Below are 21244 nucleotides of genomic sequence, written 5' to 3' on the forward strand. Positions count from 1 at the left end.
AGTTTAGCTCTGATGGGGAAGGAAATTTTAATCCAGGGCACTCATGGGTGATACATAGTCGCAGAATTGGGGGCAGTTATGGTCCTAAAACAGAGTAACCAACAAACAGTAGTCATTTGTGTCTTACACCTACTGACAGTCCTTCATTCTCCAGACAGCACCTGTTGCCCTTGAAGCAGAAAACAGAGGTGAAATGAAGTTAGCTCTCCAGTATGTCCCAGAGCCAATTCCTGGTATGTAATGATTTTCCATCCAGATTTATGCCCCTTCCTGAGCCTTTCCCTCTCCAAGGATTTCTTTGGACTCTGTGATATTTTCAAATGTGAAACCCTAAGCAAATTTATTAACTTAATAATTCTACGGACCAAATGAGTCAATTTACAGTTGACAAATTCTTTTTTTTTTATTGTGGTAAAAACACAAAACATAAAATTTACCATCTTAGCCATTTTTAAGTGTACCATTTGTAGTATTAAGTATATTCACATTGTTATGAAGCAGAACTCTAGAAATTTTTTGTCTTCCATATCTGAAACTCTGTACCCATTAAACTATACCCTTGACTTATCCTTCTCCCAGCCCCCGGTAACTACCATTCTACCTCTGTTTCCATGAAAAAAAAAAAAACAAACCCTCATTTTACAAAATTCCCAAGTTTATAGTCCTTGTTCTAATTTTCATCTCGCTTTCCAAAAAGTTGGTATCTGTACAACATGAATGGCCTTTTCTGTGTTCAGAATTTGGACCTATTGGTAGTGTTATGGTAAGAATGGAACCCGAGTATTCTTCACAGGTGAGAATTAGAAGGATTCATATGGAGCCTCTAGGAGATTAGAACTCATTGGTTCTCCATTCACAAGGCCTCAGCAGGGTAGAAAGCTTTTCCCTCAAGGTTACTAATTGCATCCTTGATGTTAGGGCCTTGGGTCTACAGCCCAGTTAAAGAGCAAGAGACTAGCAAGAAATGAATGCCAGCCCCCTCTCATTTCCCAAGAAGTTCCCCAAGTTTTTCTTCTTAAGAATCTGTATGATATCATAACTGAAATCAGAGGTTGCAACTCAAATGTTTTCAGTACCTAGGCAGTGAAACTCGTGGGATGAAAGAAATAATGGATGGTAAGGGCAGTGATTGAAATGGAGAAAGGCATTTTAATTCAGCTAAAAAAAAAAAAGAATCAGAAGGCAAGCAAAACATATCGTTAGGCCCATATGGCTGCCAAACCACCTTGTTGTTACTTATGGATCTTCCTAAAAGGCAGATTTCCTTAATATATATAATTTGTATCCTATCATTTATGGTCCACATGCATAGAAATTCTGCCAATCTCTTTTCCTCCACTATCATTTCTTGGTGGTGGGGGCAAAGGGGACCATGTGTTGTGATGGGCTCCACCTTGTCTGACTTTTTGCTCATGTAGTTTCTCTACCCTGGAATGGCTTCCCCTTCTCCAAGTCTTCGGATAGGTTGAAAAGAAGTCCCATCTTAAAGTCCCATCATAAAGCTTTTCCTGGCTATATTCTTTCACCCTCACTGATCACATCATCATCTAGAACATTATGATAATAACTTGGCATTTCATTCTGTATTACATTTTTATAGTTTTTATGTGAATTACTCTTTTTAACTTAAATGTAAACATTTTCCAAGGATATAGATTTCTTATATTCCTTGTATATCCAATGACATTCCTAGCATAGGCCAAAGCATATCATAGATGCTCATTAAATTCTGGTTGGTTGACTGGATTAACCTACTCAGAAAAATATGGTAGTGGCCCTCTGTCCATGTGCACCCAGTCTAGCCAACAACTGAAGACTAAGGCAACTTCTCAGTATTCCCTGTGCATAACATTAGTTACTGTGTGTATGTATACAGTATTCCCATAAAGTATGTAAACACAATTAACAAGAAGAGTGGCTATACCTTAGCCAGTACCTATTTTGATTAATTTATACTCAGTATGTTTCAGATGCCTCCCATTAACAGCAATTGATGTTAGTATTAATATTTGAAAGGAATATGCATTTCATTGAGATGTTTTTAATATAACTATAAATGGATGATTTATATACTTGATATCTTTAACTTGTTTTGAAACAAGCCAAACCCAAAAGAATAATATAGTACTCTGTACTTGGAATCAATGTGAATTATTTTCTTTTTCTTTAATTAAAAAAAAAATTTAAAGACTTTATTTATTTGTTTGTTTATTTATTTACAGAGCAAGTGAACATGGGCCGGGGGAGGGGCAGAGGTAGAGGGAGAGAGAATCTCAAGCAGACTCCATGCTGAGCACAGAGCCCGTTGCCATGATCCTGAGATCATGACCTAAGCCAAAATCAAGAGTCAGATGCTCAACCGAGTGAGCCACCCAGGCATTCCTCAGGCAGGCTTTAAGTACTGTATGATACAAGAGTTCAAATGATATCCCCAAACCTACTTCCTTTTTCCCTCTTTCTCTCTTCATCTCTCAGTTCACTTCCTTTGTGTTGTTACCATTCTTTTTTTTTTAAGATTTTATTTATTTATTTGATAGCACAAGCAGGGGGAGTGGGAGAAGGAGAAGCAGGCTCCCCCTGAGTAGGGAGCCCGATGCGGGGCTCCATCCCAGGACCCTGGCATCATGACCTGAGCCGAAGGCAGATGCTTAACTAATTGAGGCACCCAGGTGCACAAATATGAATTATTTTCATAGAACTCTCTGAGCTCAGTGCAGCCAGACTGTGGAAGATTTAGTTAAAAATCAATAGATTTAACCAATTAGGATCATATCCTCAAGCTCTAGCTAGTACCACTGTGCCAGACCATTTTTTTAAAGATTTTTTTAAATTTATTTGAGAGAGAATGAGAGAGAGAGAGCACAAGAGGGGGGAGGGTCAGAGGGAGAAGCAGACTTCCCGCTAAGCAGGGAGCTCGATGTGGGACTCGATCCCGGGACTCCAGAATCATGACCTGAGCTGAAAGCAGCCGCTTAACCAACTGAGCCACCCAGCCGCCCCATGTGCCAGACCATTTTTAAGTTGGCGTCTTTGAATGTAGTATTGCCAAGAGAGCAATGGCAGTGAAATTTTATTTTCTTTCCTTTTCCAATTACAGGTAAAAAGCTTCCTACAACGGGAGAAGTGCACATCTGGGTGAAGGAATGTCTTGATCTACCACAGCTAAGGGGCAGCCATCTAAATTCTTTTGTTAAATGGTAACAGCTTTGATAACTCTGCTTCTCTCAGTTCTACCATAGCCTGGCCTTTGCTGGTTGTTTTTAGGTCTCAATATCTGTGATGGTGAAACTCATCATTCATGGTTGAAATGACATAACTTGGGACAATGGCAACATGAACTAGAGGGATCTGTGACATGAACCCCTAAGGCTTAGTTTAGTTTTAAAACCATAAAGAGGGCATACATACAAATGAAACCAGGCACCATGTACTCAGATATGGAATGCTTTCTAGGAGATATATCTGCTGGTGAGGATAATATTCAGTATAAAAAAACTCATCAAATTCCTAATGCCATACCCCTGACTCCTTTGTGGAGTGGGGAGAATTCTTCCTCCTGTACCTTGTCCCACCTTTGTGAACTGTTTGCAAAAGGTCTTTTGCCTCATCCTGTAAATATGTAGAAAATGACTTGCTAAACAGACCCCTATCAATAGTTTATGTCAGAGGAGCTTAAGACAATTTGAGTTTCTAAGTGGCAAACTTCTTTTTCTGTTATACATATAAATGCCTGGCATCTAGTCAGTAGTAACTAAACAGATATTAGTATGTGATCTCTTAGCTCCCTCTGACTAATTTTATCTATATAGATTCTTCTAGAAGACCAGTGTTAGCTGTTTAAGTGTTTAAGGCATTATTTGTGATTTTCCCTATAAATATTATTCATAGAGGTCAGCTGGTAAGATTTTTCAGCTCAGGTGAGTCTCATTCTGAAACAACTCTCAGACCTTCTTGTGTTTATAAGAGGTGTGGTGGGTTAAAAACAGAAAACAGATAATCAGGAATGCTTCCAAATTTTAAAGGAATCCTCAAGAATTTGCTACCACATTAAGCATTTACTAAATGAAAGCACTAAACTAAGTTGTTTACTTCATATGTAATTCTAATGTTAACCTTATGAAATAGGCATCACGATTCTCATTTTAAAGATGAAGAAACAAGTGTCTGAGAGATTATGTGACTTCCCCTACAATACACAGCGAATAAGTAACAGAATCAGGATTCAAAGCAAGTCTGGGCCACTGTAATGCAGTCTCTCCAGCAGGATGCTGCCATCACCACCACCATCACCACCATTATCACCACATCAACATCACCACCACCATTACTGCATTCATCACTACTGCCACCACCATTGCCATCACCAGCACCATCATCACCACTCTCACCACCACCACCACCGCCGCCACCTCCATCACCATTATCACCATCACCACTACCTCCACCACCACCGCCACCTCCATCACCACCACCATCACCGCCACCGTCATGGCTGCCACCATCACCACCACTACCACCACTACCACTTCACCATCATCATGGCCACCACCAACACCTCTGCGTCTCTACACTGTTTTTTCTTCCATTTCCTTCTGCCAATCTTCAGTAGCTGTGTTGAAGTGCACTGAAAGCATAAATGTTCACCGTCTTATTAAAATGCTTTCACAGTAATGATTCCTTTTGTAGTATCATCCTTCCAGATACAAGTAGGAAAAGTCGTCAAAAAACCAGAGCTGTAGGGAAAACCACCAGTCCTGTCTTCAACCACACCATGGTGTATGACGGGTTCAGGCCTGAAGATCTGACAGAAGCCTGTGTAGAGCTTACTGTCTGGGACCATTACAAATTAACCAACCAGTTTTTGGGAGGTCTTCGGATTGGCTTTGGAACAGGTAATGTTTGTTACGTTTTTAATTCTCTATGAGCCAAGTGCTTCTGGGGACAGTAGAGGTTTGTTTGTTGTTTCGCTTCTTCCTAATGAAAACAGATACGCTATTTCTGTGAAGTGGAATGAACGAGTGAAGGAATGTCAGGCTGTATGCCAAGGGCTCTAGATATGAAGATTAACAGGATGTAGTGTCTGTCCACACAGAGCTTAAGTTATTGTGTGTGGGAGGTACAGAAAAGCTTTCATCACTACTCGTCCCTGAAAAAAACATTTATGTCTTTTCATGACTAAAATTGTGCTTTAAATAATCATAGTAAATAGTATTTATGGGGCACTAGTCACTGTACTGAGTGCTTTATTTATATTATTTCATTTAATCCTCACAGAAATCCTGTGAGTAATTACTAATGTTATTCCCAGAGGAACTGATGTTCCAAGAAATGAAGTAACAGAGCTAATAAGTATCAGAGCCAAGATTGAAAGTTGAGTCTGTTAGACACTAAACCCCAAACTACTCTTCCTTAGAGATCATCTAGTGTTACTTCCAACCCAATGCCAGGCTTTATCTCTACTACCCCACTCTGTCCCTGACAGGTTGTCAGCCAGCTTTTCTATGAACACAAAGAGAAATCTATTTCTCTGTGAGTAGAGGGAATAGTCCCAATTATGGAGTGCCCTGTTGTTGGACATTTCAGATGATTAAACAGTTCTTTCTTATAGAAAGCCCCAGATCTGCCCTCCTGGTGATATTGAAACTACCCCTCGCTGTCTTCCATTGATGATTATAATTAGGGGATGATCCATTATTTTTTTTTCCCAATGAACTATTCTGTTCTAACTGCAAAGCTTCCTTTTTTTTTTTTTTTTTTCTTTTGCAGGTAAAAGCTATGGTACTGAAGTGGATTGGATGGACTCTACCTCGGAGGAAGTTGCTCTCTGGGAAAAGATGGTAAAGTCCCCCAACACTTGGATTGAAGCAACGCTGCCTCTCAGAATGCTGTTGATTGCCAAGATTTCAAAATGAACCCAAAGTCGACTGGCCCCTCCACTGAAAACTACAAAACAGGTGGAATCAGATCTTGAAAATCTGACCGTGTGGACAGATGCTCACCTGCTGCCCCTTGCCACTAACGGAGGCTACACAGCATGTTAAAGTCAACCTGCATAAGCTTCTTTGGTTACAAGCCCCACAAGATTTAAGTAAGAATCAAGTATGTAACTTATTTGTGACTTCAACATTAAAGGAGATATTTGAGAAAGCTAGGAAAATCAAACGGTTGATGCTGCTTCAGAGAAAAAGCCGTCAAAGATATTAAATGTTGGGTGCTTTTAACCAGCAAAATATTCTAGTTTGCCGTCCTGTGTTTCACACCACATGCCATGCTGCAGTTAGGAGGGCCTGCTACTCAGTGGTTGAAGATCCTCGCAGAAACTGAAAAGAGGGACAGAAAAATACACCTAGAAGGAGGGGGAAAGGCAGAATATCCATGATAATAAAGCATTTGACTATAAGAAAACTATTTACTTTGTAATCTCCATTAAAATATGGAATTCCGGGTTAGGGCCATAGGACTGAATCTACCGCAACCTTTCCCGGCGTCAAAGTCTCAGATGTGCTTTGGTGCCACCCACTGGCTCAGAGGTGGAATTCAGCTTTTGGCTTAATTTTCTCCTAAGATCTCAAGCCTGTATTTTCTAACAGACTGTAAAAACAAAAAACAAAACCTTGCATATATGATTCTGTTTTTCCTATCACTCTACTATATGAAATTAGCATGAGAGTGCTCACAGACAAGCTTTGCAACGAAGCTTTAATTAGAATGTAAACTGTACTTCCTATGTATGTATAATTTTCATAAAGTATTTTGTAAAAACCCTTAGAGTAAATTATTATATGATTTAGTTGTGTTGTCAAGTTAATCTGACTTCTTATTTTGAATGAAATACTTTATGTTAGGAGTCCTAAAATTTAAATTCCCTAGCAAGGCTAAAGAACTGCTGAGCTAATATTTCTCAAGTCTTCACTGCAACTCGACATCATTTCCTCTAAGTGAGAAGCTCTGACTGTGTTATTGAAACTGGAATTTTTATTTAAAAAAAGTAGTTGAAAAGCATTGAAGGTAAGCCAACATTTATTTTTGAAAAGCTTCCCATGGAGACATTTTTGGGGTCATTTTAATATATAAAGCATTACTCCTCCTTAGGACTCAACTTGCTTGCCTTTCTCAAAACAAGCACTGATTTTAATGTAGGTTAGGGGGAGCCTGGATGGTCAGGAGTGTGAGACCTTACTATCGGTGTCTAGCAAATGTCATTGAAGATAACTAGAGTGCTCATAGCCTCTAAAGATGTTAGAAACTTCTACCCATTTGCCAGTAAGAGCGACTAACCTAGAAAAATGCCCTTCCCATTGTCTCTCAAAGTCTTTTAGGGAGATGTGTAGTCCAGCTCTGTGCCCCAATTCTGTTCTGACTGCATGGGAGGGGCAAGATGAGCTGAGTGGAAGCACACCTCCCCAGTCGGCCAGGAATAGTAGCAGAAGTGTAAATCTTGTTCTAGCTCCTGCACTTCAAGGTGCCAGCTCCTTTCTCAGCCCTTCTTTCAGTTACCTGCTCAGCTACCTTCCAACATCCAGCCAGCTCTGAAACAATGAGATTGTTTCTAGTGTCTCCCCCTGGGACTGCCTACCTCCTCCTATTCTTAGATCCCTGACGTTCAAAACACCAGAGTGAACAATAGAACCACCTTTGGTATCAAAATGATTTGGGTTTGAGTTCTGGCTCTACCATTCTCTGGGTGACATGGAGTAACTTGCTTAACCTCTCTGTGCCTTTGTTTCTTTGTTCCCTGTAAAGTAGAAAAAGTAGATAATAATGCCTAGCTTTCAAGAATATTGTTAGAGTTAGGAGGATGAGAGTGAAAATAGCGGCCTCCCAATCTCTGCCCAGAGGAGCTGAGAACTCGGGGCCCCACTCCTCAGTGCATCCCCAGAGAAAAGCAGTCAATCACTCCTGTCTCCCCGGTCTCTGGCCACACTCTGTGCTCACCCAGCCTGTGACTGAGCATTTTTATCTCTGGAACACGACCCCATTTGGAGTCTCCAAACCCAGCAGATTCCTACAGGAAGGAAGGTGGATTTTCCCTTCAATTTTAGACACTTGCAGAAATAAGCATCATCTCCATCATGTGACTGCTACCAGAAGGTTTTAGTATCAAGATTACACAGATCACGTACAACATCTTGAAATAAAACAAGTAATAAACTGCTCTAGGTGAAGAAGGAATGGTCCTTGGCCATTACTGCATGCAATAAAGATGACTCATACACGAAAAGTCTAAAAAAATGAAGACATCATATAGAAGTTATGACTATGATTCTTAAAACTTTATTCCTTATGTCTACAAAATTTTGAGAAAATACCCAATCATTCCAACTCTTGTATAAGAAACTCAACTTATATGATATGAAATTTAAAGTGACTTAAGTAATTACATGTAAATAATATTCATAGGAACACACTTTGTAATGATTAAAAATGAGGAAAAAAACGAGTGTTGATCAATAGAGGAACAGATGAATAAATATTAGAATATGGTGTAGTGGGCGCCTGGGTGGCTCAGTTGGTTAAGCGACTGCTTTCGGCTCAGGTCATGATCCTGGAGTCCCTGGATCGAGTCCCGCATCGGGCTCCCTGCTCAGCAGGAAGCCTGCTTCTCCCTCTGACCCTCCCCCCTCTCATGTGCTCTCTCTCCCATTCTCTCTGTCTTAAATAAATAAATAAAATCTTAAAAAAAAATGTTAAAAGAATATGGTGTAGTCATACAATGGAAGGTTGTATAATAATTAAAATGATGAACAAGTCTCATCATAGTATTGATCTTAAACCTACAAAGTTTTATTTAAGTAAAAACCAATATTAGAGAAACTTTCATATAGTGAGATATCACTTATGCAAATTAAAATATATAAAATTCTAAAAAAAAAATAATATTGTTAGAGTTAAATGAGAGAAGATGTAGAAATGCCTAGTACTGTTGTATAGAAGAACTCTGTAAATAGTAGCTTCAAAAAAAGAGACATTAAAAGACTCAACAAAGGCAAGTGGAGGGGACTCTGGTTGTTACTAGGGAGGCATCGGCCCAGTTTTATGCCTTGGACTTCTGGGGAGGAAATATACTGGACGCTTTCAGGTTCAAAAGTAGGTGGGGGGAAAATGGTAGAACAAGGAAAACAACCATGCAGAGAGGAGCCCAAAGTCATTATTACTAAACTGCAAATTCTTTGAGAAGACAGATGGTATCTAATTTAATGTTTACTTAGCATCTTGCATTGCACTGTACGTAGTAACTGTTGAGTAAATCAGTGAATGAATATTGATTAGGGTCTTGTGAGATTAGGGTCTTGTGAGATTCCTAGAATTGACAAGTAAACTATGGACTTAGTTATTTAAAATAATTTTAACAGGGTGCCTGGGTGGCTCAGTTGGTTAAGCGACTGCCTTCGGCTCAGGTCATGATTCTGGAGTCCCAGGATCGAGTCCCACAACAGGCTCCCTGCTCAGCAGGGAGTCTGCTTCTCCCTCTGACCCTCCTCCCTCTCATGCTCTCTGTCTCTCATTCTCTCTCTCGCAAATAAATAAAATCTTAAAAAAAAAATTTAAAATAATTTTAACATATGTAAAATATTTTTAATGTGGAAAATGTGTTTAATCAACAAATAACATCGAGCATCCACTATGTGCAAGGGACATAGAAAGGTGGAGAGAGAGGGGAAAGCATCCAGAAGCTCATCCCTCCAGAAACAACTACTATTAACACTTTCAGTATTTTTCCTCTCATCTGTTTCTTTTCTTAGGAAATATATTCTGTGAATTCACTTTACTACATCAGACAACCATATGTGGTAATCAGCAAATAATACATTCAATATATGTGTGACCCTTTTATTTAAATGAAGAGGACTATTCCAATTTTCCAGTCACTTGTCTCAACTTTGCAAGTTCCATTTTAGTATAAGAGCTTGAAATTTAAGGAAAAGAAGAGAAAGGAGGGGAAAATACAAGTAAGCTTAATTCACGTTTTTGAAGTCTTTGGAATCCACTTTCATAAAACCTCAGTATCCTATAATTTCAGTAGTTATTAAAATTTCAATTCAGGACATTTCCCCAGTCTTCCAACATTGCTTTCCTTTTATAGACATGAGACCATGATCTTTGAGACCAAAGCAAAAATCTGAAACTTCTTTCTGATCTGTTTTGTTCTGGTGAAATCTGAAGCATTTGAAAATCCATCCAACATCTGTAATGACACCCAGGCTTTTTCTTTCTCATCATGACTTGAGAGACTAAGTCTGAACATCAGAAACAGTGATTGTAGGAATACTCAACTCTTCACTCTGTGCTTAAGTTTTCCCAGGATTTAAGATCATTCTGAATTTTAAATTTTTTATCTTTCTTTTTTCAGTTCTCTTTCTAGCATAAAAATGTCCATGCCATTAAGTTACTTATAAACACGATAATGTTTAATGGCTGCATAATATTCTAAGAAAATACAATTTCTTAACATTTTCTCTTTTTCGGACACTTAGGTTTCCAGCTTTTAGTTGTTATAAACCACACTGCCATGAAAAATTTTGAGCAAAACTTTTTCTTTTGTATTATTTCCTAAGTAAAACTCTCCCCAGAAGGGTGATCATTAGTTCAAAAGGCATAAAAACATTTCAAGTCCTCAATACCTACTGTCAACTCACACCAAGAGTATGAGAGAGTACCTATTTCACTGTACCCTGGCCAGTCCTGGGTTGTTTTAAAATGGGAAAATTTTGACTAAATTGATAGATGAAATGATACCTGCTTTTAACTTATATTTATTGGATCACTGATAGGGTTTAATACTTGGCCATTTCCATCCCCTCATCTGTGAACTTAATTGTTCCTTACTCTTTTAAGATGTTAATGCTTTATTTGTTTGGGCTCTCTACAAAAAATATAAATCTATCGTTTGTCATCTTTTTTAAAAAAAGATTTTATTTATTTATTTGACAGAGAGAGAGACAGCAAGAGAGGGAACACAAGCAGGGGGAGAGGGAGAAGCAGGCTTCCTGCTGAGCAGGGAGCCCGATGCAGGGCTCGATCCCAGGACCCTGGGATCATGACCTGAGCAGAAGGCAGACGCTTGACGACTGAGCCACCCAGGTGCCCCATTGTTTGTCATCTTTATGGTAGATATTTCCCCCAGTTCGAAATTTGCCTTCAACATCCATTTCAACACGTTTATCTAAGCCTCCCCAAAGTGCCAAGGATGGCACAGACACAGTCCCTGCCCTTAATGATCTTAAGGTTTAATAGAGGGAGGCAGGCAGGTGAGCAATGAGTGCAATAGGGTTTCCATTAGAAGTGTGAGCAGTATAGACTGAAAGAGCATGCACTGAAAGAGGTGAGTGGTCAATTCTCATGTAGGGGCCAGGAAAGGCTTCACAGAGGAGATGATTCTGAACTGAGTATTGATGCTGAGCAAATTAGTGGAGCAACAAGGGACAAGGTGGGAAAAGGCATTCCAGGCAGAGAAAACACCTACAAACAAGGCCAGAGAGCAGGTCTGTTAGGAGAACTTCAGTGGTTGGGTTGGACTAAGGCGTAAAATGTCAGGTCCTGAGCAACAAGAGGCTGGAGAACCCTCAGAGCTCACAATTTAAAAAATTATAAATAACTTGGGATGTTCAGCAAAGTCAAATTAGGTGTTTCCTTCCTCATCTTTTACATAATGTTTAAGCTAAGAAAGTCTTTTCTGACCCAGAGTTTTTATGCTTACCTTTGTTTTCTTCTAGTTTCCATTTTTAATACTTTGATTTTATTTTACTCGTGACATTTAACTGCTTAGTACATCTGGAATTGACTTTGGTATATGATGGTAAGCCTCATTTGGATCTTTTTTCGGTTGTTATGTTTATCACATCTATATTGTTCATTAAGCTTCTTTCTGTAACCTTATTTTGCTAATGGGTAAAACGGGGAATGCTGAATATCTAATAAGAGGTATTCAATCCAGCCAAGGGCCATGGTAAGGAAAACGAAAGAAATTTCATTGGGGTTTGCTCTTTTACTGAGTTGTGTTAAACACTACATGTACACCTCACAGCCAGTTAGGATCCTGACACCCCAGGGTAGCGCTGCTATTTTGTTTTTATAGATTGCAAATTTTTAAGGAGCAAACCTGTTTCCACAGACAGTAATTTATTCTCATGACAACTGAAGGGGGGAGAAGGAGGAGGAATATGTCACCGACAGCTTTATTTGTTTACTCCTCCCAGAAATTAGGTAGAGTCAGGTTTTCTCCCCGCGCCCCGCCCCCCCCCCCCCCCCCCCCCGCCCCCATGCTGGCTGGAAACCCAGTGGGACTTGCATCTCCTCTCTTTACAATCCGGGCCAGACAGCGGGCTGGGAGCTGGGAGCTGAGAGCTGAGAGCTGTGATTTGTTGGAAAGGCAACCATAACCCGACCGGATTGGTTCTGGACTCCCCCAGATCTCCCTGTTACTTCACAGCACTTAGAAGACCTGCCCACCAATCACAGGGCTCCTTACTGGAAAAAGCAACTGCTGGAGAGTGCTGGGAGTTCCTAGCAACACTGAGGCTTCTGAATCCGAGGGGGAAAAACTGTGCGATCAGCTGATGGTGGAGGAGAGCAGCGCCTAATGCCTCAGGAAGAGAAGCCTCCCAGGATGGACCCTCCACCCACGGACGAGCCCTTAGACAAGCAAACCAAAAAACTGGAAAAGCAGGAAGAGGAGATGGAGTTTAAGGAACTGGATGGTCTGAGGGAGGCCTTGGCAAACCTCCGGGGACTGTCCGAGGAGGAGAAGAGCGAGAAGGCGATGCTTTGCTCCCGCATCCAGGAGCAGTCCCAGCTCATCTGCATCCTGAAGCGGAGGTCAGACGAGGCCCTGGAGCGCTGCCAGATCCTGGAGCTGCTCAACACAGAGCTGGAGGAGAAGAGGGTGCTGGAGGCCGAGAAGCTGAAGGCCAAGAGCGCGCACGCCCAGAAGCTGGAGGAACGCTTTATGACCCTGGCAGCCAACCACGAGTTGATGATCCGCTTCAAGGACGAACACAAGAGTCAGAACGTGAAGCTCAGGGAGGAGAATGAGAAGCTGAGGCTGGAGAACAGCAGCCTCTTCAGCCAGGCTCTGAAGGACCAGGAGGCCAAAGTGTTGCAGCTCACCGCCCGGAGCGAGGCCCTCTCCAAGGAGCTGGAGACCCTGAAGCAGAGGTGCGCTCAGGAGGCCTGCCAGGCGCAGGCCAGAGAGAGGGAGCTGCTGGAGCTGCAGGGCCAGCAGGCCTGCGCCCACGCCAGCGAGACGGAGCAGCTGCGCAGCCAGCTGCGGAGCCTCCAGCAGCAGCACCGTCAGGCGGTGGAGCAGATGGCCAAGGCTGAGCGGGCACATGGCAGCCTGAACCAGGAGCTGCAGGCCAGGCTGCAGACGGTCATTCGTGAGAAGGACGAGCTGTTGCAGCTGGCCATGGAGAGGGGCCGGGTGCTTCAACACAAGCAGGAAGAGATCCGGCAGCTGGAGGAGAAGCTGGAGACAGCAGACGTGGCCAGGAGGCATGCCCTGGAGAGGTTCCAACAAGAGGCAGTGGCCGTGGACAGTAACTTGAGAGTACGGGAACTTCAGCGCAGGGTCGACGGGATCCAGAAGGCCTATGATGAACTCAGGCTGCAGTCTGAAGCCTTCAAAAAGCACAGCCTGGATCTTTTAAGCAAGGAGAGAGAACTCAACGCCAAACTCCGCCATCTCTTTCCATAGGCAGCTTCCGTTTCCTCTTTCCTCTAATTTAGAATTTAACTATTTGTGCCTTAGCACTATGACAACAGTAAAGTTGGTTTCCCATTTATGATACTTTTAAGAACAAAAGGCAACTCAAAGAAAAGCTGCTTTACTGTGATGTTGTGGTTGTTACTGTTGTAAGGCTAGCACTAATTTTCAGCCCTATCACCTAAAATACACACGATTTACCAGATTTCTTTCTGTGCCTTAAAAATCCTCCCAAGTTTACTATCATTATCTCCATCTTCCTCATAACTTATTCATTCTCAACCCCAGATATCTTCAGATATTCCGAGACTTTAAATTAGCAGCTCCTATGGATTTAAGTGAATCTTAAAAGTGCAGTGAGACGTACTATTGTGAAAACAGTTTTGCATAGTTCCCCCTTGTAGATAGGTAGGCCTGTAGTCTCCCTTAGTTGAAGATATAAACTGTAACAGTTAATAGCATAATAATAGCATAGAGAACTTGCAGAAGAAAGTGTCTGATTTTGCAACTGACAAACAATTGCTTGCTTCACCTGCTTTATAGCAGTATCCTTTTGATTTTATTTTGCTTGCACTAGCTTGGAAAACAAAGATTGAAATCATTAAGTTCTTTACCAAAGTTGGCAGACTTTATTACAGTCATTCTATATGAGCAGTAAGATTCAAATAAGTGAAATCAACCAGTTTTTATTTTTCCTGCAAGCTTAGATCACATTCCATTTTCTTGCTTTTTTTCCTTTATAAAAACAGGATTTCAAGGGGCAAGGATTCAAGTATCAGCAGTTTCATTTAATATTGCATAATATGCTAATAGCAAAAGGCCCCAATTTAGGGTAACAAGTCACAGCAGACCGAGTAGGGTACATAAAGCAATGCATAGTGATTGTTTTCTTTCTATTAGCATTATTTCCTTGCAATTACCTTTTCCTTTTTTATTTATTTTTATTTTTTTAAAACTTTTCCTTATTTTAAAAAAACATCTAAGCGAAATATATATGTATACTTACAGCATGTTTGTAGGAATACCTAAATATGTAGATATATAAAAATGTAATAGTTATTACATCTATTTATAGAAAGTTCTTAAAGAAGCAGTTATAAAAAATACACTTTATGCTTCCTTATTTCCCTAGTTTTAGTCAAGATATAATTATTATAAATATCTCTCAAAATAGATTATAATATTTTTCTTACCCATTTGGTGCCAAGGGTCCCAAGAGTTACCTAATAATTCGGATGTATTAATTTTACTTGGTATCTTTTTAATAAACAATTTTTGAATGTTACTTCACCTCAGGCAGTTTTTTAAGCCTATTTTCTCACAGTCCTATTAAGATTGTGGTATTAAATACAAATTCCAAGAAACCATGTTGTTGGCTTGAAAGGACTATTTACTTCCTCTTACACATTCAAGAATCAGAATATAGGAGCTAATTTAATTATGGTTATCCCTTATTGAGCTCATACTATTTATCTTTGTGCTGAAGCAGTTTGGATGGCTTGTTTTATATATTTATTTATTCCATAGGGCCATTTGAGATGGTAATTATTTCTATTGTAAGGAAGAGGAAACTGGGATTCAGTAATTTGCCCAAGGCCCCTTGATCACTGGGGGTGCTGGGATTTTGATGACAACACCCCACTGAAAGATTCCTTGACCATCTACTAAGTACCAAGCTCAGGGGTTAGGCACTAAGAATAAGCATGAAGAAGCATCTTTTCTACACTGGCAGAGCTCCCGCACAGTCTAGGAGCAAAAAAAGCAATTACATACAATGTGATGTGTTCTCCTGAGGGTGTTATGAGATCACAGTAGGTAAAATACAGACAGACACACACACACACAGCAGCTAACTCTGCCTGGGGTAAAGGTCAGGAAAGTAGAGATGATTGATTGGTAGGGATAACTAATACAAGAGTTGATATGTAAGTTGGTTTTTAAATAACTAGAATTTCATCGGTGTAGAAAAGGGGGAAAGGTCTGAGACAGCATTGTGTAGAAAGTCATGGAGTTTTTAAAAAATGTACAGGGTATTTGGGGACATAAGTAGTTGGGAGAAGGTTTGGAGAAGCATATCTACATATAAGACTGAAGATTAAGTTGTGGACAGAGAGCACAGGGCGCCTCAAAAGCTAGGCAGTCCCCTCATAATGGAGGTGAAAAGGGAGAAGAGGGGCAAGTGTACATACGCAGCCACAAATCAGCCCTCCTTTTCCCAGCCAGGTTTGGGCAGCTTTGCGTGGGGCCTGGTGTGCATGCGTGCCAGCATCCCTCCCTTTCTCCCACAGTCGCCCCCAGCCCTTTCTGCCTGTCCAAGCTCCACCCACTGGGGCCAGCAGGCTGTCTGGAGGTAGTGTAGTTCGCCCAAGTTTTATGCCCAACCTTCGTGGAGGAGGCAGCTCCTGGGCAGGGGCAAGGTGGGTCTTAGAAACAGGCTGAGGGCAATTTGGGCAGGGAATCTTGGCGTCCTCGTACTGAAGTGTGGTCTAGTAGAGTACTTAGCCCATGGTAGTACTCTTTAGATGGGGAAGGGTGCGTCTAGAAGAGTGTGGGGGTGGGTAAGGTAGGGAGACAGGGCATGTGTCCCCTAAAACGGGCACAAAGGAAGGTCTCAGGTGCTCAGGTCTGAAGACAGTACTGTTCAGTCATGCTAAGGCTTTTGTATTAGGTTGTATGATATGAAATTGCCACTTTGTGGGTCATAAATGATTAGATATTGACTATTTCATGATGTTCACTCTAATACCCCTTTGAAAGATATTAAAAGGATAGGATAGTGGGTAATGAGAAGATGAATCCCTACAGAATGGATGGAAGAGACTGATGTGGAGAACAAAGGTAAAAGAAATGTAGGAAAAATTAAACTTCCTTACAACTTACAGCCCACTGACAAGTACTTGGGACAGGCAGAATGACTTTCTTCCAGAAACTCAACTGCCTCAATACTTTGCTAAAGGCAAAAGGTAACCTTAGCTTGACATTAGCCCTACCTCCGGGATCCTGTAAGTCTTCTTTAACATATAAAAATCCCTTTGGAAACCTCCTTTATATCTATACCGCCCCGCCCCCCACCCAGATATATGTTAGTAATCATCCTCCAAACTTATGGTCCACTGATAAATATCTGAAGGGTCTCATGATTAAGGTTTTACTAGACAGTAGTGAATGACATTATCCTAACAGCCGCTAGGCCCTCAAAGTCCTGGAAGCCTTACCTCCAAATTCCTTAGACTTAAGCTATCTCTAATGCACTCCCAACTTACAAGTATATAATCAGTCTCTTCTCATGATCCCAGTGCAGCTTTTTGCCCATGTCCCCATGCTTTAATAAAACTACCTATTTTGCACCAAAGACATCTCAAGAATCCTTTCTTGACCGTTCACTTCTGATCCCCATTTCACATTAGAACCCACAATACAGAATAAGAAAGTAAGAGGAATGTGAACCTATCATGTATCCAATGCTTTTCATTTCAGTCACATACCAACTCTTCAAGGGGGGTTCATTTATCACTGTTTTACAGATGAAAAGAGTGAGACTCAGGGAAGTGACTTGCCCAAAGCCAGGGGGCTTTGTTGGGGGATGGAGGCAGGAGAAAGGTTTGAACCCAAGCTCCTCTGGCAGGGCCAGCTTCATAGGTGTGTCACCTGCATAGAGGCCCCACATTTGGTTTAATGCTCTGCTGTCAGTGTCTTAAGATTCTTTTTTTTTTTTTTAGAGAGAGCCACTGAATGTGGGTGGGGGAGGGGCAGAGGGAGAGAGAGAGAGAGAGAGAGGCTTAAACAGGCTCCCCACCCAGTGAGAGCCCGACTTGGGACTCAATCTCCTGACCCTGAGATCATGATCTGAGCCAAAATCAAGAGTCAGATGTTTAACCAACTGAGCCACCCAGATGCCCCAAGATTCTTAATAATCGTGTGACAAGGAGTTACATGTTTTTCTTTTGTGCTGGGCACTGCAAATTATGTGATTGGGCCTGTTTTCTGGCTCAAAAATCCATGCTTTCTCCCACTATACAAACTGTCTTCTAACCAGCCACAGAAAAGCATTATTTTTTTTTCCCTCCATGCTCCACAGCACTTTGCATTCCACTGTCTCAGTGCTTATCTTGTTTTAATCTGTGACCCACAGCCAGAGTCGGGGATGAGCAACCAGTTTTGTTATTGTGGTATGCTGATCTATAAAATGATGCTTATCGCTGGAACAAATTAAAAAAGCATAAAGTGGCCACCTCCAAACTACTGCCCTTGAGGGGAAATTTGAAAACTCCTTTCTAAGGCACACCTATAACCCTAGTGAGTTTTTTTTCTGCAACATCCACAAGCAGTAACCCTAAAAAGAAAGTCAGCAGAACAGAGATTCTAAAAACAAATAATGTGTGAATAGTGCTGTGTAGATAGTGTGATCTTTTGTGTTATGTTTTTGTAATCCCCTCAGTGTGCCTCTAAGGAACTTGTCTAGTTCAAAAAAACGAAAACACAAAAACATCACGAAAGAGAGCTACAGAAAAGGTGAACTGACTGGGCGGATATGTTCACAAATACTCTGCTTCAATTGGTGAAAATTCATTCAGGTTAATTTGTTTCTAGTAAGGTATTAATAGAAAATCTATTTCTTCCCAACTCCACTATATTAAAGTTAAACAATGATTGATTGATTGATTGATTGATTGATTGATTTAGTAGGCTCCACGCCCAACGTGGGGCTTGAACTCAAGACCCTGAGACCAAGAGCTGGATGCTCAAACCAACTGAGTCACTCAGGCACTCCAAGTCAAATAGTTATTTAAAGAACAGTGTTTGAAGGAGTACCTGCCTGGGCGTTTGCTGTTCTATCCAGCTCTTGTTGCCCCAGATACCTGTGGATGGAGGGGGTTGGATGTTGGATAGGCCATCAGCAATGCCTGCTGAACCACATCTTCTGAGACTGACAGAACCTTATCAGGCAGGGAGTCTTTTTTTATCTTGGTCTCCTAAAAAAAAGTTGGAATTTTGGGGAGGTGGCCAAGAATGGGCTTTTCTAATCATTTGTCCATCTCCCTAAGGACGAGCTGGATGTTATTTTCCAAAGACTAAAAACATCTGATTAAATTTAAGGGCCTAAGGCTGTACAGATGAGTCTTCCTACCTGATGCAGTTCTCTCTAAACCTTCTGTTTATCTCACTAGGAAAAAAATAATCCAAGAAAACTTTTCCCTTAGACAGATCTCCCTGGTCATTCATCACACATTCAACTGACCACAGTGCCCCCTTCCTCAACCACCTCACTCCTCAGTTCTACAAAGCGACTCTCTTAGCTATTTGCCAGACTGTGCCTATTGAATGCTCTAATCCAATCTTATTTGTACTAGTCTAAAATAATTTTCCCTTTCATGTTTGAGATTGTTCATTACAGCGTCGTTTGTAATAGCAAAAGATTGGAAACAGCTTAAATACCATCAATAAGGCACTGGTTAAGTAAATTGTGGGCCCTTTGTACTTCGGAATACATTGCAAATATATTTTAAAAGAAAAGAAAAATGAAGCTCTTTATGTACGGATATGAAAATATCTCCAGGATACATGTAGGGAAAAAAACAAACAGGGTGCCGAATAATACCTGTAGTATACTATCTTCTGTATAAGGGGAAGAGGTGAATAAGAATGCAAACATATATTTACTCCCATCTGCTTAAATAAATATTGAAAATAATAAATACTAATATAGTGGTACAGAGGGGTGGGGACTGGGATGGTGAGGGATAGGACTGGGAAGGAAACTCAGTGTATACCATTTTATATCATTTGACTTTTGAGCCACCTGAATAACCTATTAACCTATTCAAAAAGACAATACAATTAAAAACAAAGAATCTTCCACTTAACTGTTTAACTTCCTGGTAAGCTCTATTTCTGTGTAGATGACTCAAAAAGCCTGCAGATTTTTCTTTCTCCAAGAATTAAGTAGACAAGACATATTTTATATAGAGCCAAATATGGCCTGACAGATTTAGGTCAGGCCATTCGGCTGAAAGCCGCTGCTTTCACAAATGTTCAGCCACATACGGCTAATGACAATTTCTTTTTCTACCCTGAATGACTCCTAAAGATGACTATTTCTCTCCTGAATTTAAAGATTTGAATGTATTAACTTTTCTCATGGATTTTCATATATCTGTGTGAGACCTGAATTTTAGATCTTAGAAAGACTATTTTCTCATATATTAAAGTTTTTAGACTGGTTTTGGTTTCGCCCTAACAGACAAACAAAAGGTGGTAGAGGTAGGGCAGGCTAAGCCATTCTGACCTTTCCATTTTAAAGTAGTTCATCTAATGTACCTCATTAATTTAACAAATATTTATAGAGAGCCTCTAATTGGCCAGGTACTTATCCTATCCTCCCTGATTTTGCCTCCTAGTGGGTGAAGAAAATGCTGAAGGATAGGATGAACAAAGGGAGTGTGTAGCAGAGTTTGCCAATATAGTGTAGAAGAGGTTTAGGGACAGTTTTCCTAGAAGTGGCAGTTAAGCTAAAGCCGGTTAAGTGTGTAAGAATTGCCCAAAAAAAGAGATGAGGAAAACACAAGAGTACGGTAGCTCGGCAGCCTTCAGAGCACCTCCCGTTCCTGATAAGAAACTGCCTTTCCCAGTAGCCACACCATCCAGAGCTGCAGAATAAGCAGTCACAGGAGATTCTTACAGAGACCCTGTGGCCAGATTAATCACATTATACTCACATCCGTGTTTACCTCTGTCCCTGTCAGAAGTCTGAGCCTTCATAATCTGGCTCAGTCCTCCCCGCCACCCCCATCCCCACTCAAATCCTGCCCCTAGGTCCTTTGAAAACCTAGATCTGTGATCAGCAAACTACCAAGGTATTAGTGCAGTGAGTGAAAGGAGTGCATTGGCATCAGCCTGACTGGATTCAAATCCTGTCACTTACTGGCGGACCTCGTACTGGATGAAGAGGAAACCAGAGAGCTAAACTTTCAGTGAGTGAGAGATATGACCAGAGGTTGGCATGAATTTCACACTGGTGTAACCATAGAGAGAAAAGAATTATCCAAATATAGAAAACAGCTTTTTTTAAAAAAAGATTTTATTTATTTATTTGAGAGAGGGGAGAGTGCACAGAGGGAGAGTGAGAGGGAGAAGCAGGCTCCCCGCTGAGCAGGGAGCCCAACACGGGGCTCCATCCCAGGACCCTGAGATCATGACCTGAGCTGAAGGCAAATGCTTCACAGATTGAGCCACCCAGGTGCCCTAGAAAACAGCTTTTTAAATGAGTATCCTTAATAGACAATATCCCGAGGAGAAACAGAATCACAACGAAAGTTTAGTAAATTTTATTTATTACTTTTATGGTTAGTTGTAATATTGACATTATTTTAAAACGATTATATTTTAAAACTATATTATATATATGAGATATGTGTATGATATGTGTATGAGAGAGAAAGAGAGAGAGGCTAAAGCAAAACTATGTTCGTGTTGCTAGAGACAAAATTTTCAGTGTATACATCAAGATATTAAAAAGTAAAGTAAAGCATTTGATGTTAAATT

At 40.8% G+C, this 21244-nt stretch overlaps 2 protein-coding genes across 8 annotated transcripts in view; both read left to right on the forward strand.

Annotated features, from left to right (window-relative positions):
- Positions 1-6790, forward strand: part of SYTL2 (synaptotagmin like 2) — a 198963-nt gene extending 192173 nt beyond the window's left edge. For all 7 annotated transcript variants that reach the window (XM_064576812.1, XM_045894552.3, XM_054512160.2 and 4 more), the window contains 4 exons: positions 155-233; positions 3098-3197; positions 4687-4892; positions 5767-6790. In XM_064576812.1, the coding sequence (XP_064432882.1) occupies positions 155-233; positions 3098-3197; positions 4687-4892; positions 5767-5912 (531 nt within the window). In that variant the 3' untranslated portion in view covers positions 5913-6790. The remainder of the gene's footprint in view (positions 1-154; positions 234-3097; positions 3198-4686; positions 4893-5766) is intronic.
- A 5468-nt stretch (positions 6791-12258) lies between these two features.
- CCDC89 (coiled-coil domain containing 89) lies at positions 12259-15058 on the forward strand. The gene has a single exon (XM_045894551.3). It carries the CDS (start codon positions 12581-12583, stop codon positions 13691-13693), a length of 1113 nt encoding a protein of 370 aa, XP_045750507.1. The 5' UTR covers positions 12259-12580; the 3' UTR covers positions 13694-15058.
- Positions 15059-21244: the final 6186 nt, after the last annotated feature.

This window comes from Mirounga angustirostris, unplaced genomic scaffold (assembly GCF_029215605.1).
Source record: "Mirounga angustirostris isolate CCGP_5_RB_7025 unplaced genomic scaffold, mMirAng1.0.hap1 SCAF_13, whole genome shotgun sequence".
Classification (NCBI taxonomy): Eukaryota; Metazoa; Chordata; class Mammalia; order Carnivora; family Phocidae; genus Mirounga; species Mirounga angustirostris.

Bases quoted from the DNA above. Each gene is read 5' to 3' on its own strand.
- CCDC89 (XM_045894551.3), top strand. From the start codon at position 12,581: ATGCCTCAGGAAGAGAAGCCTCCCAGGATGGACCCTCCACCCACGGAC.